This window comes from Psammomys obesus, unplaced genomic scaffold (genome assembly GCF_907164565.1).
Source record: "Psammomys obesus unplaced genomic scaffold, mPsaObe1.curated_primary_1811, whole genome shotgun sequence".
Taxonomy (NCBI): Eukaryota; Metazoa; Chordata; class Mammalia; order Rodentia; family Muridae; genus Psammomys; species Psammomys obesus.
The window spans coordinates 355,119-380,303 of NW_026596117.1; the positions used below are offsets into that span (position 1 = coordinate 355,119).

The 25,185-nt window shown below is 38.3% G+C and overlaps 1 protein-coding gene across 1 annotated transcript in view; it reads left to right on the plus strand.

Annotated features, from left to right (window-relative positions):
• LOC129692693 (transmembrane protease serine 11F) overlaps positions 1–25,185 on the plus strand; it is a 99,605-nt gene that overhangs the window by 59,710 nt on the left and 14,710 nt on the right. The window contains exons 3-6 of the mRNA XM_055629167.1: positions 3,003–3,157; positions 11,757–11,875; positions 22,906–22,973; positions 24,672–24,835. Of these exons, the coding sequence (XP_055485142.1) occupies positions 3,003–3,157; positions 11,757–11,875; positions 22,906–22,973; positions 24,672–24,835 (506 nt within the window). The remainder of the gene's footprint in view (positions 1–3,002; positions 3,158–11,756; positions 11,876–22,905; positions 22,974–24,671; positions 24,836–25,185) is intronic.

Below are 25,185 nucleotides of genomic sequence, written 5' to 3' on the forward strand. Positions count from 1 at the left end.
AATTTTGGCTGCCCAGTTCCTGCAGGAAAATTTCTAACTCTCCTTGGGATTATAAACATCCCATACACATGCATTTACAATAACCTATTCTACTGTGTCCTCTTTTAGTACTGTAGTATTGGGAAAGCCTTCCTGTCTGCATACACTTTGCAGAGCATACGTTTTTTTAGTGCAATAGTCCAATTTTATTTGTATTTTTCTTTCTGATACTAATTATTAGTAGTGAGCACTTCCTCACATCTCACCATTTTGGTTTCTCCTTTTCACATTATGTTTTCTCTTTTCTTTCTCTTACTTTAAAAAAAATATCTAGTAAGCTTTCATTCCTCAAAGTTTTAATAGTGTAGCCTAACCTGGTCACAGTGGTACATCCCTTTTATCCCAGAACTCTCAAGGCAGAGTCAGGGATCAACCAGTAGGTTTGAGGATATCCGTGGGTTGGAAGCCAGCGAGTTCCCTGTCAGTCAGGCGATGTGGTCAGTGCCTGTTCCAATAAGAAAATGAAGAAACACAAAAAACAATGCAGCTTTCTTGATAAAAATCTCCCATCACACCCCTGCAAAAAAGGTTAACTGCGTTTTGGCTTTGGGTTTTTGGAGACAGGGTTTTCCTGTGTAGCCTTGGCTGTCCTGGACTCGCTTTGTAGACCAGGCTGGCCTTGAACTCACAGATATACATCTGCCTATGCCTCCCTGAGTGCTGGGATTACAGGTATGTGTCACTGTTCCTGGTGGTTCATTGTTTCTTATATAAACCTTTTATAACTTAGCTGCAACAACCTGTTTCCATGTCTTTCTCCTCTACCATAAACTAGTATCCCAAAGGCAGAGTACATGTCTAAACCTTTAGGGAAATACAATGGTTTGTGAAGTCATAGGTAATAACATAAGGATCCCTTTTATATTAGTGAACATGTTCATATTTGTCAAATAAAATTAAATGTTTTCATAAAAATACAAAAGCCACGGCACTGAGTGCTGTTTGAGGTTTCAGATGTTAAGCAAGTAACAACGTCTGTGTTGGAAGAAGTGCTCCGAATGATGTGCTGTCCCTAGAATAAGTAGTGCATCAGGGAAGCTGAGACAAGTCAGTGGGAAAAGTCATAGGGGCCCTGAATACTAGAGTGCCATCAAATACTGCTCACACGCAGTGAGCTCTGGCTAGAATTATCAATGAAATTCGAAGAACCATGGTCATTACCTGTAGGTGCTGCTGTTACTTTTTAAAAACTATTTTGTATATATATATATATATATATATATATATATATATATTTATTTTTAAAAATTACAGTTTATTCACTTTGTTTCCCAGTTGTAGCCTCTCCCCCATCCCCTCCGAATCCCAACCTCCCTCCCTGTTTTTCTCCTATGCCCCTTACCCAGTCCAATGATAGGGGAGATCCTACTTCCTTTCCATCTAGTCTATCAGGTATCATCAGGACTGGCTGCATTGTCTTCCTATGTGGACTGGTAAGACTGCTCCTGTCTCAGGTGGAGGTGATCAAAGAGCCAGCCACTGGGTTCATGGCAGAGACAGTTCCTGTTACTATTACTGGGAGACCCTCTTGGACACTGAGCTGCCATGGGCTACTTCCGTGCAGGGGTTCTAGGTTATCTCCATGCACGGTCCTTGTTTGGAGTATCAGTCTCACAAAAGACTCCTGTGACCAGAGTTTTTTGGTTCTGTTGCTCTCCTTGTGGAGCTCCTGTCCCCTCCAGGTCTTTCTATCTCTGCCTTCTTTAATAAGATTCTCTGCACTCTGACCAAAGTTTGGATTTGAGTCTCAGCATCTGCTTTGATACACTGCTGGGTAGAGTCTTTCAGAGGCCCTCTGTGGTAGGCTCCTGACCTGATTCCTGTTTCTCCTTCTTCCAATGTCCATCCCGTTTGTCTTTCGGAGTGAGGATTGAGGATCTGACCCAGGGTCCTCCTTCTTGCTTAGCTTCTTTAGGTGTACAGATTTTAGTATGATTATCCTATATTATATGTCTAATATCCACTTATAAGTGAGTATATACCATGTGTATCTTTCTGCTTCTGGGATACCTCATCATCACAGGATTATCTTTTCTAGATCCCACCACTTGCCTGCAAATTTCATGATTTCCTTTTTTTTTTTTTTTTACTTGCTGAGTAGTATTCCATTGTGTAAATGCACCACAATTTCTGTATCCATTCCTCAACTAGAGACATTTGGGTTGTTTCCATCTTCTGGCTGTTACATATAAAGCTGCTAGGAGTGCCTAGGAGGGATATAGCTGGATCTTGAGGAAGCACTATTCCCAATTGTCTGAGAAATCGCCAGATTGACTTCCAAAGTGGTTGTACAGGTTCACATTCCCACCAGCAAACTTATGCATATGGGTCTTTTGCTTATTTGTGTTCCTGTGTACCACATGCACACAGTACCTTCACAGGCCAGAAGAGGGAGTTGGATACCCTTGAACAGGAGTTACAGATGGTTATTGATTTCCGATGTTGGGTCTGGAAACCAGATCTCCACCCTCTGGAAGAGCAACAAATGCTCTTATCCAGTGAGCTTTCTCTCCAGCCTGTACAGTTACTTCAAAAACAAAGCTTTAAGAACTTCTTAAGATTTATTTCAATCTTTAAGTCTTTTGTTTTTAACCAATTACAGCTGATGAAACTGCAAACTTGTGCTTAAAATCTCCCTTTTTAAAATATTATTTATACAGTATAATTTTTTTTTAATTTAGCCTTTATGTTGCACTAACCAAACTTTTCAATTGCCCGTATGCCACACAGACAGCAACGCAAAGAACTCACCATGTTGATAGAAGTTAACTAAAAGGTGTACTATGTTTGCGGTTTGGGTGTGGGAAGATGCATGTTATTCACTGCTCTTACTGAGATTTTGGTAATACAGTGTTACTTAGTAATACAAATTACTTGCCAAATGAACCAACATAAGAAATGCACATGAGAGAGCCATCATGAAGTCTACTGAACGGCTGTTATTTTTTATTCTGTTATCACAGACCAGTTGAATTCTCAGAGACTGAATACCCACGAATCGAATATCAAAGAAAGCAACAACAGTTTTGGGACTCTGTACGACTATCTCTCTTCACTTTAGCAATTGTAGCAATCATAGGGATCACAATCGGTATTGTCACTCATTTCGTTGTTGAAGGTAAGTATCCGTGTCATGTTCCTATTGTATGAATACACTCTTTTGCATGAACTTTGACATTTTGATGACACTAAGTGGTAAATACAATATTTTATTGATGTAAAAGTATAGTGAGCTCAGAACAGAAACCCTGCATTACACATTTCTAAATATTAAAAATTTAAGTAGATACCATATGTGTGGTAGGCAAAGAAGAGGGAAAATAAGAAGGGAATGAAGTTTCTTCAGAATGAAGACAAATAACATCAAGCTATACATTTCCTTGCCTTTCTGAGAATCAAGGTGTTAATGAGCCACCCCTAGAGAACTTGTGACAACATGACAAAGATGACTAGGGAGAGCTAGCTTGTATCCTATCCCAGATATTCAGGAGACCCTGGGATGAGGTCAGCTGGGTCAAATATATACCCTGTCTCAAAATTTAAGAAGTAAAAACACTGAGGATATTATTCCATTCAGCAATTGCCTAGCAGGTGTTAGGATGTGGATTCAAATCCTTAATGCCACAAAGAAATAAAGGAGAGAGAGAGAGAGAGAGAGAGAGAGAGAGAGGGAAAGAGGAAGGGAAGGGAAGAGGAAAATGGGAAAGGGAGGCAGAAAAGGGTAAAACCTTCTCTAAAACACCTTTAAAAAGCCAAAGCTTTCTGAAGGAAAGTCAAATTGTTCCATGACTGGGAAGAATGGAAAACTCAGAACTGATTTCTATCTGTTTGCAAAAATGGTGTCACAGATGAGCAGAAAGACACAGCTAAGATTCATTTACTTTTGTACTTGCATAGTTGTAAACATAAATGACTGAAATTTTAAAGTTTTAAAGACTCTCACCGGTTGTAACAATAACAGCACAACTAAACAATCTATAAAGAAAAAATTTTTAAATTTCCAGTTTACTTTTCTATTTTATTTAGCTCATAAGCAATATTTATATTTTGCCAAACCCACATCAAGTTGCCTCCCATAATTTTATCTTCGTTGTTGACATTGTGGACTAAAAGTTATTAAAATAGGCATATGATTATAATACCTTACTTATGCCTGTCATTTCAAAACTGAAATGAGGCTGAATCAGAGGGTTTACAGGGCCAACCTGGAACACACTGTAAATTTTTGTCAGTGTGTGCTGCAGAATGAGACTATGTCTTAAAAACAGCAAGTAAAAAACAATAGAACCAACTCGCTGCAAGGCTGTAGGTGTTCAGGAAAGAAACAGTGAAGGGATAATTTTAAAAAATGTCTAGAAGTATTTTAAACACACTGTCATAATGGTTGTGCTAGACATGCATACAAAGAGGCCCACATCTGAATCTTCCAAATTTGTGAATGTTCCCCACAGAAGAGATGTGCCAGCCATCATTAATAACGCTGAGATGGGGATACTATTACAGATTCTCTGTATGGCTCCCAAATACAACTTCATGGATGCCTCTAAGAAAGCAGGTTGAGTGAGGGAATGCACTGAAATAGAAGGAGAGAAAGTGTCATATGCTGTGGAACCAGGAGCCAAAGGATGAGGTCACTCTAGGAAATGACCAAACACAGATTTTTCCCAGAACGACCAGACTCTCCTCCACGGAAAATTGAAACCTACCAACTGACATGAGACCTCCCGAACTATCTAAGAATAAATTTGCACTTTCTTATATTCACCCCAAGCGTTTTCATATATTCATGAGCATGAGGCTTACTGAAAGTTGTTCATGTTATAAGACCCCAACCACTATATGTTTATGCATATGTCTTGGTACACAGGTGAACATGTACAAGAGGTTGCATAGGAAACATGAAGATGTAAAAAACGTCAAAAATTCTCTACCTGTATTAACCCTGGGGTGGCTGCTTCCTCCTCTTCCTCCTCTTCCTTTTAAATTAACTGCTTATCTTTTTATTATGACATGCCAATTATCACTGTCATGAATCATCATCAGCATTAGTATTTCCATGCCTTTTATATAATTGCTAGTTTGGCTAAAGGTAGCATTAGCATCACAATTTGAATTTCTATCGCGTTTCCCTGATCAGCAATGATGTTGGGAAGTGTTGAGGACCTATCCATGCATCAGCAGGGCGTTTGTATTTCCTATTATTGTGGTTGAAATTTTTATCTCATTTTCTTATCGAATAATTTGTCTTCTTCCTTTCTTCTCCCCCGTTCCATTTTTTGAATGCTTCATAAATAAATGTCCATTACCAGCTGCATACTAGAAAAGCTTTATGCTAGTGAAAAAGTTCATAGAATATTTAGTCACAACCATATCATATGGTTTCCAGAGTGAACAGAAATTTCAAACATCAAGTTTGGAAATTGTGTGCTCTCTTTTGGGGAGTGGGAGTGGACTTTTTAATTGTTTATTTTACTTATTGCGATTATGTAATAGATGTTTGTCAAACATTTATATAGTTAAAATTTTAGGATAATTTTGTATTGTTTTATCTCTTATGTGGTAAAACAAGTTTTTATGTACCACATAAAAACTTAAGGATTGTAGTTTGTAAAAATGCATTTTCACAAAATTCATAAACTTAATTTTAGAAACTATTTCAAAACTTGTTTTATAAAGCTATGGAGAGTTCATCTGTTTTGGGATAGCCCACTTGCTTTCTCACTATGCAGGACTAACTCTATTTCCAGGGATATAGGAGTTGTATTCTGAGGCGATATAGAGACAGATATGCCCTGGTTTTAATCTCAGGTCCACCAGGCTTGAGTAATTTGGGATATTAGTTTCTCTTTAACAGAACTCTAAAAAGTCCTTTTAATGTACAACTTCCTCATTGCAGAAATTAGCAGAATAGATAAAAAAAAGGGCTCAGCATCACTGTATTATAATGCAGTGACTGTTATAATTATTGTGTAATTATTGTTTTTTTTTGAGGATTTAAGTGTCTATTACAATCATCTTTACTTCTACAACATTCCAAAGGATGATTGTGCCCAAATGGCAACACTAAACAAAGAATTACAGAAAATTTAAGAATGATGGGTGTAGAAGAAATAGTCTCCCAAGAGAGGAACACACCAATTGGTTATTAAATAACAAATGTCAGGCTTAAAAACATGCATACAAGTCACATATGGACTGTGCAGATTGTATTTATGCATTTATAAATGTGTGCATGCACGTGTGTGTGTGTGTGTGTGTGTGTGTGTGTGTGTGTGTACACGCACACACAGCCATGGTTTAGAAAGAGAGCAAGCAGTATACATGTGAGGTTTGAAGGAAAAGGAAGGAGAAAATAATATAAAACATAATTTTGCTTTGTACATGGTTTAATTACAGTACATAGCTTAAAAAATATAAAGAGTCAGAGAAAGCTGTTTTTGGATCATCATTTTGCAGATTCCAGATGCTATGTATGGTATGAATTATTCCCATTAGCAACATTACAAAATAATAATATGAATCATCACCCTCATAGTTCATAACCATGGACTTTAGATATGTTATTTTTTTAAAGCTTTTAAAAATAATTTGAATAGAAATTCAATTTGTTCCATTCTATTCGTTATATTTTATTTTTGATATTACTCATTTCTGAGCAAGCAACGGCTTGTCAACATCTCTAGAGAAAATCAGTATGAATGAGGAAGAAGCATAGATCCACTGCTGTTGCTACAGTCAGTGAAAACTGGAAACTTTGCATTAATTATTCAGTTATACATATTCCATACAGCTAATATGTAAGTATGATATAATCAAGTATCGTGTTATATATAGTTCACTACTTGCAAATCTTAATATCACATTGTGAAACATAATTTCAGTGCTCATTTACACAAAAACGTGTTGAAAAATAAATCATTCATTGTTAACAGTTCCCAATTGCAGCAAATATTTGATAATACTCCCAACGAAAGTTTACTCTGTGACTAATTTAAAATCTTTGGTTTAAAGAAATAATTTTGAGAATTATCAATATACTTATAAAGCAGTATTTTATATGAATTAAATAACATTTTGTTTAACTGTTTTTAAAAAGATAATATGTGATATTTTATCATTATATTTTATTCTCTTTTTAATTCTGTATTAATTGCACTTTATTTACTTTGTATCCCACCTGTGGTTCCCTCCCTCCTCCCCGCCCAATCCCTCCCTTCCTCCACCCTCTGCATGCATGCCCCTCCCCAAGTCCACTGATAGGGGAGGTCTGCTTTTCCTTCCTTCTGATCCTAGTCAATTAGGTCTCATCAGGAGTGTTTGCCTTGTCTTCTTCTGTGGCCTGGTAATGCTGCTTCCCCCTCAGAGGGAGGTAAAGAACAGGACAATCAGTTCATGTCAGAGACAGTCCCTGTTCCTATTACAATGGAGCCCACTTAGAGACTGAACTGTCATGGGCTACATCTGTGCAGGGGTCTTAGGCTATCTCCTTACACCCGTCAGAATGGCTAAGATCAAAAACTCAAGTGACAACACATGCTGGAGAAGTTGTAGAGAAAGGGGAACTCTCCTCCACTGCTGGTGGGAATGTAAACTTGTACAACCACTCTGGAAAACAATCTGGTGCTTCCTCATACAACTAGGAATAGTGCTTCCTCAAGATCCAGCTATATCACTCCTAGGCATATACCCAAAAGGGGCTCAAGTACACAATAAGGACATTTGTTCAACCATGTTTGTAGCAGCCTTATTTGTAATAGCCAGAAGCTGGAAACAGCCCAGATGCCCCTCATGGAGGAATAGATACAGAAATTGTGGTACATCTACACAATGAATATTACTCAGCAATATAAAAAAAGGAAATCATGAAATTTGCAGGTAAATGGTGGGATCTGGAAAAGATCATCCTGAGTGAGCTATCTCAGAAGCAGAAAGACTCACTCATATAAACATATAATACAGGATAAACCTACTAAAATCTGTACACTTAAAGAAACTAATCAAGAGGGAGGACTCTTGCTAAAATGCTCAGTCCCTATCCAGAAAGGCAAAGAGGATGGACATCAGAAGGAGGAAAGAGGGAACAAGTGAGGAGCCTGACACAGAGGACCTCTGAAAGGCTCTGCCCTGCAGACTATCAATGCAGATGCTGGGACTTATGGGCAACCTTTGGGCAGAGTGCAGGAAATCTTATGAAAGATGTGAGAAACAGTAAGATCTGGAGAGGACAGGAACTCTACAAGGAGAGCAACAGAACCAAAATATCTGAGCACATGGGTCTTTCCTGCGACTGATACTCCACCAAGGACCATAGATATGTTATTTTTAAAATCACTTCTTTTAATTTTTTTGAGATTCTAATATAAAGCAGATACTGAGACTCATAGCCAAACTTTGGGCAGAGTTCAGGGAATCTTAGAAAGAAAGGGGAGATAGAAAGACTTGGAGAGGACAGGAGAGTAACAGAACCAAAAAACTGGGCTCAGGGGTCTTTTGTGAAACTGATACTTCAAACAAGGACCATCCATGGAGATAACCTAGAAACCCTGCACAGAAGTAGCCCATGGCAGCTCATTGTCCAAGAGGGTTCCCCAATAATAGGAACAGGGATCATCTCTGACATGAACCCATGGGCTGCTTCGTGAATGAGAATTAGGTCATGGTCTCATGATCTTAAAAGTAAAACCAGAAGTGCAATCAAAGTGGAACATAGATTATTTAGGTAAAAAGTCTTTGTTGATGCATTTTTTCAACTTTTAATTTTGATTAACTAAACTGTAATTTTGAAAAACAAAGTGCTACCCAGGCATGGTGCCTACCCTTTTTTCTTTTTTTTTTCCAATTTGACAGTTTCTTTTATTTTTTATATTTTTTAATTTAAATTTTTATTTTATATTAATTACAGTTTATTCACTTTGTATCCCAGCTGTAGACTCCTCTCCCAATCCCTCCCAATCCTACCCTCCCTCCCTCAACTTCTCCTATGCCCCTCTCCTAGTCCACTGATAGGGGAGGTCCTCCTTCCCCTTCCATCTGACCCTAACTTATCAGGTCTCTTCAGGACTGGCTGCATTGTCCTCCTCTGTGGCCTGGCAAGGCTGATCCCCCATCAGCAGGGTGGTCAAAGTGTCAGCCACTGAGTTCATGTCAGAGACAGTTCCTTCTTCTCCTTACTAGGGAACCCACTTGATTACTGAGCTGCTATGAGCTACATATGTGCAGGGGTTCTAGGTTATCTTCATGCATCGTTCTTGGTTGGAGTGTCAAGTCTCAGAAAAGACCCCTGGGCTCAAATTCCTGCTGGTGCACACCTTTAATCCCAGAACTTGGGAGGCAGAGGCAGGTGGATCTCTATGTACTTGAGACCCCTTGTCTACATAGTAACTTCCAGGACAGCCAGCGCTAAGTAGAGGGACTGCCTCAAAAAATGTAAAAATCTTTATGATAGCATAACAGAAGCTCTTCAAAGTGGAGTACAGTTGTGCAGTAGTGGATGGCTCAGTGTGAATGCTCCAAATGTCATCTTGAAAATAGGCAATTATAGCCATAGGCAATTATAGAGGAACTTTAATTCAGAACATGGCTGTTCTGGCAAGAGATCACATCCAAATATTTTCTAGGTCTGTGTGATCCAGCTGGAATACAAACACACCTTTAATTCCAGGAGCTAGAGGTATGCAGATCTCTGAGCTCAAGGCCAGCCTGCTATACAGCAAGTATCAGGTAAAGAAAAGTTTAGGTCCAGGTGTGGTGGTACATGTCTTTAACCCCAAACAATGAAGGTAAAGTTAGTTTGTAGAAGTAAACACCCATGTTTGAAAGTGATGTCTCGTTGAGTGGCAGAAACAGTGACAAATCAAGAAAGACTTGACAGAATAGTATATGCCAAATTCTCATGAGAAGTAAGAGGAAAAGGAAGCTACTTAAAGGGGTCATGAGAAAGAGGAGGCAGTTTTACTGGGAGAGTAATAGAGAGACTGGTTGCAGAGAGAGAACTCAGGTGAAGACAGAACAAGCCAGAGAATGACAAGGAGCCAGAAGATTAGATCATATTGATAAATTATTTTGAGGCCAAGCAGAGCAATTCAGAGGCTGAGAAAATAGACAGATTGAATAAGTCAGCTGGAGAGAGGAGTTTGAGCCAGAACAGGTGAGTTAAACTAGCCAGCCAGAGCTCAGTAAGAATGAGTAAGGGTGAGCTTTTTCAGTAGTAGGTCTCAGAGGCTGAAAACATTCTAGGCCTAGGTTAGATTGTACAGAGGCTAGAAGCTTCTAGGACTAGGCCTAGGTTAGCAGAAAGCGGCAATAAGCCTCTGAGACAACAACTGAAGCAAATAAAATTTACTTTTCCAGGCAATGTCAAAGATGGGATGATAACACCCTATTAAAAGACTTCCAGAGGAAGTAATAATAGAGGCAAAATTCAATGTAGAAAAGACCATTGTTTCAATACAAATTCTAAGTATGTAGAAAAGAAGATAAAGGTTGTCACTGAGTCTTTTACCTGCTTTTGGGACCCTTTTCCTTCTACTGGGTTGTCTTTTTCCAGCCAGCCATCCTTACTTAATATGGGGAGAGGTACCCATTACAGCTTCATATGCTTTGTTTGGTTGGGGTGGGAGGGACTGGGACAGGAAGAGGGAGAGAAAAACTGAGATCAGGAAGTAGTATATGAGAGAAGAATTAAAATAAAGAAAAGAAGGCAAGTTACAAGCAAGTAAGGATGTGGTGTGTAAAAGTAAAAGAGTTGGGACTCCTTCCCGTGGTAATGAGGAAAATGGAAAAGCTTCAGGTGGGCAAGTAATATTGCCAAATTTGTATTCTCAAAGACAGCACCCAACCAAGGACCATGCATAGAGTAGATCTAGGTCCTCTACACAAATGGAGCTCAGGCTTCTTATGGGTTCCCTAGTAAGAGGACCAGGGTCTGTCTCTGACATGGACTCTGTTGCCTGCCTTCTGATCACTCCCCCTGGTGAGGCTGCCCCCTGGTGAGGGGAAGAGGGTGTGCTCTGTCCTGATGTGACTTAATGAGCTGAGAAGGGTGGGTGGGTGGGTGGATAGGTGAGCAGGGGAATCCCCTTATCTGAGTAATAGGGGAGGAGGGGGGAGGGAAGAGAGAAGGAGGGTAAGACAGGGAGGAGAGGAGAGAGGGGGCTGTGATAGGGATGTAAAGTGAATTAGTTAATTAGTTAATAAATTATTCAAAATAAAAAGCCAGCTCTAGGCAGAACTGACTGATGTATAGAGAATGTATTTTAGGAAAATGGGAGGAGAGATAGGGGTATTGATAAAAAGGCTGTAGATTTCCCTCTCAATGACACATGCATAAACTAGATTGCTTGTGGTAGTGGGATTTATGAAGAGGATAGATTTTTTAAAAAACTTGGGCAATTATGTCATCAAAACCCCGTGTAACCTATGTTAGCAGTTCTCTGAGGGAATAAAACATATGACTTCTATGCTTTCATTTGACCTTTCATTATATATTACATGTCTAACTGTAGGAAAGGTTTGATAAGCATATGTATCTTCAAGAATAGTATTAGCCAGCGTTCCCTGGGAACTGGATTTTCTGTTTTGGCTGAGTGCGTTGATAGGATTATAAAATGCATCTTTTAGTTTTATGGTAATTTTTGTTCTAGGTAGAACTACACTTAGCAAGTGTTGGAACAAAGGACCTAACACATCACTCATGGTCTTTCAATCTTGCCTTTCAGATGATAAGTCATTCTATTACCTTGCCTCTTTTCAAGTCACAAACATCAAATACAAAGAAAATTATGGAATTAGATCATCGAGAGAGTTTATAGAAAGAAGTCATCAGATTGAGCGAATGGTAAGTTCAATAGGAAATGCTGATTTACAACCTTCCCAATATTCAGCGTTTTGACTATTCAAATTTGCCATGCTGTGTATTTCATTGAGGATTTAATTCTCATTTCTTTGTTTATTAACTTTTATAATAGTTATCTGCTGATTGTATTTTGTCATTAATATTTGTTGATGATTTTGCCCATTTAAATATAAACCTACATTGGTAATATGTATTGGAAATAATCTTTTCCATTGTTCCTTGTTTTTTTATGTTCTTTTTTAAAATTTTATTTTATTTTATTAATTACACTTTATTCACTTTGTATCCCCCAATAAGTCCCTTCCTCCTTCCCTCCCAATCCCACCCTCCCTCTCCCTTCTTCACGCATACTCCTCCCCAAGTCCACTGATAGGGGAGGTCCTCTTCTCCTTCCTTCTGATCTTAGTCTATCATATCACTTCAGGAGTGGCTGCATTGTCATCTTCTGTGGCCTGGTAAGGCTGCTCCCCCCTCAGGGGGAGGTGATCAAAGAGCAGGCCAATCAGATTATGTCAGAGTCAGTCCCTCTTCCCATTACTATGTAACCCACTTGGACACTTTTAAAATTATTGTTATCCTACTCAATATTTGACAAAGAAGCCAAATCCATTCAATGGAAAAAAGACAGCATCTTCAACAAATGGTGCTGGACCAACTGGATGTCTACATGCAGAAAAATGAAAATAGATCCATATTTATCACCCTGCACAAAACTGAAGTCCAAGTGGATCAAGGACCTCAACATAAAACCAGATACTCTAAATCAGCTGGAAAAAAAAGTGGGAAACAGCCTAGAACTCATTGGCACAGGAGACAACTTCCTGAACAGAACACCAACAGCACAGGCTCTAAGAGCAACAATCAATAAATGGGACCTCATGAAACTGAAAAGCTTCTGTAAAGCAAAAGACACTGTCATCAAAACAAATAGACAGCCTACAGATTGGGAAAGAATCTTCACCAACCCTTTATCTGACAGAGGGCTAATATCCAGTATATATAAAGAACTAAAGCAGCAGAAAAGCAACAAACCAAGTAATCCACTTAAAAAATGGGGAACAGAGCTAAACAGAGAATTCTCGAAAGAGGAACATCAAATGGCAGAGAAACACTTAAAGAAATGCTCAACCTCATTAGCCATTAGGGAAATGCAAATCAAAACGACCCTGAGATTTCACCTTACACCCATCAGAATGGCCAAGATGAAAAACTCAAGTGATAGCACATGCTGGAGAGGTTGTGGAGAAAAGGGAACCCTCCTCCATTGCTGGTGGGAATGTAAACTGGTTCAACCACTCTGGAAGTCAATCTGGCGCTTTCTCAGACAACTAGGAGTAGTGCTACCTCAAGACCCAGCTATACCACTCCTAGGTATATACCCAAAATTTGCTCAAGTACACAACAAGGACATTTATTCAACCATGTTCGTAGCAGCTTTATTTGTAATAGCCAGAACTTGGAAACAACCCAGATGTCCATCAACGGAGGAATGGATACAGAAATTGTGGTATTTTTACACAATGGAATACTACTCAGCAATCAAAAAGGAGGAAATCATGAAATTTGCAGGCAAGTGGTGGGATCTAGAAAAGATCATTCTGAGTGAAGTATCCCAGAAGGAGAAAGACAAACTTGGTATATACTCGCTTATATAGACCTACAAGACATGATAAACATAATGAAATCTACACACCTAAAGAAGATAATCAAGAAAGTGGACACAGGCGAAGGTGATTAATCCTCATTTAGAAAGACAAATGGGATGTGCATTGAACTTATGACAGGAGTCTACCACAAAAGGCATCTGAAAGACTCTACCTAGCAATGTTTCAAAGCAGACACTAAGACTCATAACCAAACCCTCGACAGAGTGCAGGGAATGATATGAAAGAAGGGAAGTTAGTATGATATGGAAAGGATAGGAGCTCTACAAGGACCAAATATATCTGGGCACAGGGTCTTTTCTGAGACTGACACTCAACCAAGGACCATCTATGGATATAACCTAGAACTTCTGCTCGGATGTGGCCTGTGGTAGCTCAGTAACCAAGTAGTTTTCCAAAGTAAGGGGAACATGGACTATTTCTAACAGGATCTCAAGGGCAGGCTGTTTGACACCCCCCCAGGGGAGGAGCAGTTTGTTAGGCCACAGAGGAGGACTTTGCAGCCAGCCCTGAAGATACCTGATAAAACAGGGTCAGATGAAAGGGGAGGAGGTCCTCCCCTATCAGGGGACTTGGAAAGGGGCAGGGAGGAGACCAGGGAGGGAGTGTGGGATTGGGGAGGGAATGAGGGAGCGGGATACAGCTGGGACACAGAGTTAACAAAATGTAACTAAAAAGAAAAATAAAAAAAAAATTATTGTTATCCTATATTTAGATGGACAGATGAGCTAAACTTTAAAATGTTCTTGATATTATTATTTTCTCATCAGTATCTTTTGTGTTTGCATGAGAAATCATTTCTGATTCTATGTAATTGACTTTTTAAAACCCTGCCTTTGCATTTTTTGTTTAAAATTTATGCTTTATGGAACTTACTCACATGTGTGTTTTGAATTAAGGAATTAAATTCGTTTTCTCCCTAATATAAAGTGCAGTGTTTTTAGCTCCACGATGGTACAAGCCTTATTCCCATGCTTATCTGTCAGGCCAGCTCCACCACAGTTTCAACATAGTAACTGAGATGTGTGACCTCTTTCATTGCTCAACTACTTTTCACTCTGCCAATAGCATCTGCTGTAGCATTATAATAAGTCAACAGTGAGTGTTGGTCCTTGTTACATTAGTTTGTTAAGACTGCCATAGAAAATCACCACAAAATTAGGTGGTTTAAAGCAATGTAATTTTTTTTTTCTTTAACAGTTTTAAAAGCCAACAATCTAAGAGAACCAGGTGGTAGCTGTGCCAGTGGAGGCTATAGTGAGGGATGCCTCCCAGTCCATTTTAGCTTCTGGCTACCCCAAGCATCCCTTACCCTGTTGCTACAAACAGTGGGCTCTCTAGTCTCTGCTTCCATCTTCACATGGTCTTCCTCTTTGTATCTGTAATTTTTCATTCAGATGAGACTTTTAAATATGGGATTCAGCGCTTTGTAAAGCAATCTGTCTTCACATCTTCCCCTTTTAAGATCTATAAGCTTAATTATATCCTATTCACAGATTTCTAGGTTCAGATATATTTTTCAGAATGTATACCCAAAACATTTAGGGTTGTAATCTTCTTCAGATTTAGCTTGGCTAATCTTGAACTTTGCTTTTATGTATCAAATACACACACATACACACACACAAACACACATTTTCATGTTATTTACTTTTACTTGCTTCCAATGTAGAGGCCTATGAAGAAATAATTAATTCGTTTAGGACTTTGATGCATTTCAATAAGACTTTAAATTATTTCTTTAAATATATTACTAATCTTGAAAAGTTTGTTCATTTATTGAAAATTTTGTACATGTATCTTGATTATATCCACCCTTCACTCCCAACTCCCATCTCCCCCTGGAGTCCTACCCCCATTCCAATATGGGCAGCACCAATTGGATTCCATGGTTAAAGAAAGAATCAATCAATCAATAAATACTAGTTTTTAAAGAAATTAATTCTAACTACATTTTGTAATTATTAACTTAAGTCTTTTGTGTTCTTTTTTTCCAAAGATTTAATTTATTTTTAAACTATATATAGGCGCATCTGTCTGCGTTGATACGTGCACATTCGTGCAGGTGTTTGAGGAGACAGAACAGAGACAGGTGGTTGTAAGATGCCCATTGTGAGTGCTGGGATTGAACTTTGTCCGTTTTTCTACCCATTCGATGGATTTATAAATTAATTTTTGTTATCTGTTTAATGAACATTTATATAATCCTATTCTCTAAGATTATGTCAAATAATGATCATAGATAGTATGCTATGATTCATTAATGGCCAATAATGATATGTGATAAATAAAGCATTATGGCTACATATACTAATTTATGAACACTTATATCCATGCCTTATATCATGGTCCTCAGTAGAGACCTTAAAGCTAACCATTGTTCTTAGCATCTTTCTCTGTCATAAAGACTACCTGAAATCTCAGGGATACACGGTGATAGGATTTGCATTGGAATACTGTTTGACCACTTGCATAATACTGTGTTGTTTGGGGCACAGTTAAGACAGATTAAAGTAAAGCAACTGTGGCAAACTGGGAATGGGAAAGGAGGTCCTTCAGGTAAAGATTGTTTCCCAACTCACTATTGCTAGTTTAATTAGTTAAAGCTGTTCATTCCATTTTTATTTAACATCACGTACCAATGTGATATTTGATGAAACCTTTTTTATTTTACCTTATTTTTTTTAATATTCTAAAACAGCAATAAAGCTTAAAGGACTATCTGGAGGTTCCTTTGATTTTCTTTCTATAAAGGTTATAATACTTGAAATGTAAAAAGTGCCTGAGACACAAACTATTACTACAAAAAACATTTTTTTGCTGCTGACGTTCATTGAATCTTTTTTCCTAACTGCAAGCTAACCCTCATATAAAACTTGGGAAAATGTGATAGCAGAATTTCTAAGAAGAGGACACTGTGGAATGCATGCTTAGAGTGCATTCTGTGGTTCCAGAGAACGTATTCTTGTCTAGACTGAATGGCAGTAATCAAATTCTGTGATGAGAGGTTCCCAATTAATGGAAATTTCTGATTACATGACTGTTTATACTAGTAATTCCAGAACATTTTATTTAGAATACAGGGACAGCAGAAATGCACACAGGAACAATCTTAGCGAAGATGTGGTTTCAAAAGTTCAGGCTCAGCTTGATTTGTCTGGAAGACGTGGGCTGTTGATTACATCACAGAGGTGATTTTGTGTAGACATAATAGGGCTGGGCTCTTTGTCATACACCAGAAGGTGATGTCTGGCAAAGGCAGAGAATTTCCGAGGGCAGCCCAGGTCAAGACTCCGGGGCTCTTACAGAAACTGGTACATCCACCCCCAAAGTACAATTTAGTTAAGCAATTATGAATTTACAGTTAAATAAACACTTACATGCTGAAATTTTTCATCACGATCCACCAGCATGTAAAAATTATCTAATACCTTGAGAAATTTCTTGTCCTTTTGGTTATGAGCTATCGGCTTTAACAGCTGAGCCATATCTCTATCCAACCTGTCTTAGAAAGAAAAGATACAATTTTATTTGTTGGATGAACAACTGTAACAATAAATCTCCAGTTGCCGATGTTTCTAGATTATCTGAGGGACGACCTGGCTTTGCATCTCCTTCTGCTTAGGTGTAATTTTCTGTTCTGTTAATATACAGCCCACATTCAGGGCCAAATAGCCTTAAACAAGTGTAAGTTAGAATATAGATAAATCGAATGAAGACTATTGGGTAAAAATAGAGAGTCACTTAGTTTCAGATATGGCTCCTATCTGGGTCTCAACTATGTCCTTGGGTGTCTGTCTTTCCATATTTCTTCTCTACTTGGAAGATACAGCTAACACTTACTTAATTCATTTTCCTTAGTTACTAACTGAAGCAGGAGGGCATTTCCCCATGATCATCTACATATGGATATTTGAAAAAGCAGTCTTAACTGGTTGGCTAAATTTAGAATTGAAGGCTGGCCAAAATGTTGGAACTCTGCTGATTTTGTGAGCTGTGGAGACAAGTTTAGCTTCCTTTGAATTATACAGATAAAACTTTACTCACATCCAATGGTCTACCTGACACTTCTACTTTGATCTTTAGGAGGCATCTCAAATTAACCTCTTTTAAATACCCTCCTTGAAGAGTGCTCCCTCTAGTGTTCTCTCATCCTAACCTTCCAGTAAACAGCTCTGTCCACCTCATTGCTAGAGTCCCTGCATTTCCCTTATTCACATGCCTTTTCTAGTACTGAGTCACATTTCTATCTCTAGTCCATCATATCTATTCTAGACCAGATAGAACTATAGCTCACATATTCAACTCAGTTATCACTGTTTCCACTGGGGATCCCTCTCATACCCACAAAGAAATCAGACAGACCTTCTGAAGATGCAATATTGTATTTGTGTGCTTACAATTTCTTAATGGCTTCTAAATACACGTAAAATAAAATCTAACCTCCTCAACAAAGTTTCCAAATGCTCTCATGCTTTGCTCCAGCTACTCCCATCTCTGCACTCTGTGCCTTGCTCACTTTGCTCTGCTCATATTGACCTTCCTTTGGATTATTTTTTTTTTCATATTCTGTTCCTACCACATCAAAGACTATCTCATCACCTCATCATCTTCAAGTATCACCTACTTGGAGAGCCCTTCTCTCTTATAATTTTTGAAAGGTTATCTTATATTATTTTACTCATGAGACTTGATAATAAGTGTTTGTTTTATTACTGTTTAAGTCTATTTTGAGTCTCAAGTCAGCACTATTTTTGTTTAATCCTGTTTATCCAATATCTACTACAGTGCCTCAAACACAGGAAATTTATAGTTGTGCTGACTTAGTAAGTTATTAATAGAAAAGGATGAAGACAGCTATAATAAGAGTCAAAAAGCAATATAAGAGCTGCTGTTTTTCTTCTTTCTGTATTTGCCTTTACAATGCTGATTAAGACTGGCTGTGACTCTAGATAGCTAATGTTAATGACTATGTAATTACTTAATAACACATCTGCCTTGTACAAAGCTATTAATGAGACTAAAGTCAGCAAAGTCAGTTCCTTTAAAGAACTTACAATCTTGGTTATTAATGGATGCCTACTCATGGGAAAGAATAGAATCAATTAAAATTAAGCAATGACAGGATGGAACAATCTGAGACCCATCACAGTTGGTGAATAACTGATTTTAAAATTTTCATCATTATTATTATCATTATTTATTATAATTTATTCACTTTCTGTCCTGGCTATAGCCCCCTCCTTCATCTCTTCCCAGTCCCACCCTCCTTCTCTCTTCCCCCCTATGCTCCTCCCCTAGTCCACTGATAGGGGAAGTCCTCCTCCTGTTCTATTTGACCCTAGCCTATCAGGACTTGATCAGAATTTTCAAGATCAGAGGAAGGAAACTTCTCGGAGTCAGCAGGAGGCTTTCCCAGAGTAGACTGTTCTATCATTGTACTCTTCTTTTGGCGCATAACCACCCTTATACTAAAAAGACACCTGTACAATGTGCCTTATTTTCATAGGTAGACCTCAGCCAGTTGGTATTTCTTGAGAACTCAGTCTCGTGCAGTTCCTTGCCAAAGGAGAAAAAGATTAAAAACCCCCAAGCCCAGCCTTGAACCAACAGTAACTGAGCAAAGCTCAGCTTATTTACGGCTACATGCACTGCTGCAAGAATATTTTGCTTTTATTTGTGGCTTGTACTTTTTTTTTATTCTTTATTAATTACACTTTATTCACTTTGTATCCCCCCTGTGGTTTTCTCCCTCCTCCCTGCCCAATCCCTCCCTTCCTCCACCCTCTGCATACATGCCCCTCCCCATGTCCACTGATAGGGGAGGTCTTCTTTTCCTTCCTTCTGATCCTAGTCAATTAGGTCTCATCAGGAGTGGCTGCATTGTCTTCTTCTGTGGCCTGGTGATGCTGTTTCCCCTTCAGGGGGAGGTAATTAAAGAGCAGGCCAATCAGTTCATGTCAGAGACGGTCCCTGTTCCTATTACAATGGAACCCATTTGGATACTGAACTGTCATGGGCTACATCTGTGCAGGGGTCTTAGGTTATCTCCATGCATAGTCCTTGGTTAGATTATCAGTCTCAGGAAAGACCCCTGTGCTCAGATTTTTTGGTTCTGTTGCTCTCCTTGTGGAGTTCCTGTCCTCTCCAGATCTTACTGTTTCCCACTTCTTTCCTAAGATTCCCTGCACTCTGCCCAAAGGTTGCCTATAAGTCTCAGCATCTGCATTGATAGTCTGCAGGGCAGAGCCTTTCAGAGGTCCTCTGTGTCAGGCTCCTGACTTGTTCCCTCTTTTCTCCTTCTTCTGATGACCATCCTCTTTGCCTTTCTGGAGCAGGGAAGACAATATGATCGATTTAAGGTGATCAAATAATTATATCATCTCTTTAGACACTAAATTTTTAGGTGAAATACTCACCAGCAATGTTATTATTAGGGTTGGTTCATAGAAGCTTAAGGATAGAATTAGTAGTTTGGACTAGATATCATATTTTTGAGTTCCCAATGCAAATAGGTTAATAAGAATTCAATTTCTTCAGAAAATGTCCATGGATTCTAAGATCATAGTTCATTTTTTTTAAATAAAATAAATAGATAATTTTGTTTTCCTTTGAATTTTCTGTTCATAAGCTTGTTAGCATCATTGAGTTTATACTGACTGAACTGTATCTTGGGTAATTTCATGGAAGCTTTTAAAACATTTTTTTTTTTGGTGTTTTGGCTGTGAATTTAGTCTTTAATGGCTGAACCACTTCTTCAGTCCCATTTCACTTTAAAAAATATTTTGTTGGTACATATTTGTATACACAATAAGTGGTTCTAGAAATACATTTGCATTCACATTTATCATGTACCTTGACCGTATTCACTTTCAATAACTTCTCCTTTATTCGCTCCCACCCTCTCCCTTTTCTTGTCCCCTCCATTCCCCAGATAGTTACACTATTACTTTATGTCATATATGTATATATGTTTATATGTTTAAGATATTTAATCCATTAAATCTAGGATTCACATATTAGAAAGAATGTCATATTTGTCTTTCTGAGTCTAGTTTATTTGTCTTACTTTACACTTTCTAGTTTTACCTATTATCCTGAAAGTAACATAACTTCACTCTTCCACATGACTGGCCAAAATCCAATGAGCATTTAAAACACAGTATATTTTATTTGTCCATTAATTTACTAATGGATGCCTTATGGTAATCAGTTTATAAAATCGATCTTCATGTTTATATTTTCTTTTATATAATCAAAGACAAGGAGAGAGGGCTTTCAAGTGAGGGCAGTGTTAAGATGGAACCAACAAAGGAGGATGATAATAATGGTGCTTACTCTGAGGGAGATACTGTCTGGAAGCAAGACTGTAATACACTCAGGTTTCTATTTTTAGATGTCAGTTTTGCTGTCATTGTGAGGAAACACTGCAGGAACAAGAAGAACTGAACAACACGGGGTTCTAAGGATGTGTGATTAGTCTGTGACTAATGGGCTAATTAGGAGATGACTAGACTGCCACAAGGAAAATGGGTTTAATATTTAGAAGGGAGAATTTTCTGAGTGTTGTACCAATTCTGAGGCATCAAGAAGAAGGAGAAACCATATGGCACAGTCACATGGAACTCCTTATTCTCAGAGGGTGTAGTAATTGGGACATGGGATGGGACCACGTAAGACTTAGATTGAAAGTGGGCTTTAGTTCATTTATCACAGAACTGTGTCTTCTGACATTCATTGGTCAGCCCAGTGCTCTTTGATGGTCAGTTTCAGCATGCCTCCTTTTTAGGCAATCAGGACTCTTTTTTATCATTTTATTATTAATTACACTTTATTCATTTTGTATCCCCCCATAAGCCCCTCCTTCCTCCCCTCCCGATCCCACCCTCTCTCCCCTTTCTGCATGTATGCCACTCCCCAAGTCCACTGATAGGGGAGGTTCTCCTCTCCTTTCTGATCTTAGTCTATCAGTTCTCATCAAAAGTGGCTGCATTGTCCTCTACTGTGGCCTGGTAAGGCTGCTCCCCCCTCAGGGGGAGGTGATCAACGAGCAGGCCAATCAGATTATGTCAGAGGCAGTCCCTCTTCCCATTACTATGTAACCCATTTGGACACTGAACTGCCATGGGTTACATCTGTGCAGGGGTTCCAGGTTATCTCCACAAATAGTCCTTGGTTGGAGTATGAGTCTCTGGGAAGTTCCCTGTGTTCAAATTTTCTTGTTCTGTTGCTCTCCTTGTGGAGTTCCTGTCCTCTCCAGCTCTTACTATTTCCCACTTCCTACATAAAATTCCATTCACTCAATCAGGACTCTTTAGGAAATAAGTTCTTTAAGCATCTCAGATCCTTCACAGGTCCAGGCTGGAAAGACTAAGGAACGTCATGCTCATGAAGTGAAGTTTGGTGAAACCCATTACCAGTTCTAGTATTAGATGTTTGGCCCTGAATGTTTCAGAGAGACATGACTCACAGTGAGGTGTCAGAGTTCCAAGACATGCTGTTACAGTCATTCAAGTATACTGATACAGGAATAACTGACAAAATCAACAAACGTGGTTTCAGTAGGGGACTAGACGCTATGAGAGTGCTGCAAACTGGTTGCAGGGCTTTTTGTTTTTAGAACTGTATTATCTTAAAAACAACACATACTTTAAAATAATACATACTTTAACACACTTGATTAAGATTAAAATTATTTTGTAAGCAGTTTGCTTAACATCAAATATATGATATGATTTTATTTAATTTTTAAAAATCTGGGTTTTTTGTTCTATGTATGTGTATATGGGTCTATGTGAGTGCACACAGGGCCAGAACATACAGGGCCAGAAGAGGGCATCACATAAAGTGACATCTTATATCATTTTTTACCTATTCCTTTGAACCACAGTTTCTTCTTGAAGGCAGAGTGCTTGTTTTGAGGGCTAGGCTTAAAGCAGCAATCCCAAATAATCTTCCTGTCTCTGCACCCCTTCCCCAGAGCTGGGATTACAGGAGTCTGGGTTGTCTCACTAGCACTACGATCCATATGCTTATCCTTATGATTTCAGTGAAAGCACTCTTAGCCACTGATCCATCTTTCCAGCTCCCATTTTTATTTCACAGATAGAGCTATGACACAGACAGTGCATGCAAATCATCTCATTTTACAATGTATCAGTGTATTTGGCCATTTTGGAAAGGATACGAACATTCCTGCAAGGATACGAACACACATTTAGTCTTCTCACCGTGGAAAGCCAATATGCACCATGTGAAAATCAACTAAAAACCTGACCTTCACAAGAAACTTGATATACATGGAATAATATGTCTCTTAGGACTAACACTTTAATTCTTTTGTATCAGATGTCTAGGGTGTTTCGACGTTCTTCTGGAATGGGTCGATTTATCAAGTCCCATGTTATCAAGATAAGGTATGAACCCCTGATCTGCAATTTAAAGTCAATCCTGTTAAGATGCCACATTCTGTTGACATGGATGCTCAGCCACCCTGAGAATCACTGTAGCAAAAAGAGATTTAACAAAACTTAAGCAACAGTAACTGAGCTATTTAACCATTTTAATGATCTCCTAGTCACAATAGGAAGGTAGAAGGTGCTTTACAAGAGCTTCACAGCTATTAAGTATGTAAAATTATGCAGGAAAGAGTGGAAATTAGATGGTTCTACTATCAACAACCTCTTCCTAAAAGAAGGAGCAAAGCAAAGCAGAATATATAGGCCTTTTCATTTTCTTCTTCTTACATCACTGTCATTTCCTGGGCAATGTTTTTCTTTAATGGCAACACAGCTCTGTTGTTCTTTAAAATGCTTTTTGTTTTAGTACCGTGGTGAAGTGTTATATACCTAAATTAAACATGGGGCTATCAGATACTAAACTTTATCTTTTTTTACATTCATTTATCTTGTGGAGGTTTGTGTGTATGCATCAGACAGCATGCACATGTCATCACGCTTTGTGGAGGTCAGCGGACAACTTGTAGGAAGTCAGTTTTCTACTTCCACCATGTGAACTCCAAGGATCAACCTCAGGTCATTAGACTTAGCAGCAAGCATCTTTACCTGCTATTCTAACTCACTAGCTTTCGTGTATGATTTGATCTGATGTTTAAAAGGCCTAGAATATTTAATTATATATATATATATATATATATATAGAGAGAGAGAGAGAGAGAGAGAGAGAGAGAGAGATCCAGATTAAGGTAGATAGACAGATAGATGATAGATAAATAGATAATAGATAGATAGATAGATAGATAGATAGATAGATAGATAGAGAGATAGAGAGATAGATAGATAGATGGTAGGGATGATAGGTGGATATAGGAAGGATATATATGGTTGTTTGGGATAATTATTCTTTTTCTGTTTTTTCCTTTTGTCTTTCTTCTTTGTCTTTCTAATCAAATTCAGTTTCCAAAGCTTACAATATAAATTTATATATTTTAATCATTGATCAAATTGTTTATCTTTATAAACTACTTCTTCTAAATATTTATTACATGAATATCAAATACTAATATATCATTTTTTAAAACAATGTTTATTGCATTTCCATAGTTCAATTCAAAGAGTCAAAAGTGGGGCAATAGAGTGGGTGCCAGTGGGCATTATAGCATTGCATTGACACATCATCTCCTTCTGTCCAAGAGAAGAAATTTACAAGACCTTGACAGTCAACCATTCCTAAGAGAGTTTCAGTAAACCTCAGGAAAGGCTAGAAATACAGTATAGTTCTATGCTCAGACCAAGGACAATGGATGTGGTGCACAACATTCTCTCTGCTGCCACACTTCACTGGGGAATAATTACCTCAACTACCACTTTTGTTCAAAACATATTAAAACATTCTATTCCTGGATACAAACTATGATCTCATGAGCACCTCATAAAACTCTCGAAATTGAGGAAAGGTATACAATAATCTTCGTATTGCTATCATTTAGCTTTCATTCCTAAAGTGCTTGCAACACTCATTATCGCCCTGTATCGCATCTTTTTCCCTTTAGCTGCATATAATACTGAGTCTTAGGTGCACAGACATCATACACAATGTTTCTTTAAATGCATAGAAGTCACAGAGATGAACTTCTTTGTCTGTTTTTGCTCCAGTCCAGATGAACAAGGCGTGAACATTCTTATTGTGCTCATGTTTCGATACCCATCTACTGACAGTGCTGAAAGAATCAAGAAAAAAATAGAAAGGTCTTTATATCAAAGTCTGAAGATCAAACAATTGCCTTTCTCTATATATAAACCATCATTTACCCTCACACGTAAGTGTTTTATTGATGTTTGCCATTTTTTCTCAATTCTCTTTTACTACAATCTCCTGCATTTGTCATAGAATCTGGCTCACATATCTTCCAATTTTACAAATTCACCTCTAATAAACCTGTAAGTGGGCTTGGAGATATGGATCAGCAGTTAACACTTACTGTTCTTGTGAAGAAATAAGGTACAGTTCCAGCCTTCACGTGATAGCACACAATTATCTGTAACCCATGCTCTAAGGTAGCCAAAATCTCTTCTGACATCCTTGGGTCTCTTTATGTACATGGTACACACACACACACACACAGAGAGAGAGAGAGAGAGAGAGAGAGAGAGAGAGAGAGAGAGAGAG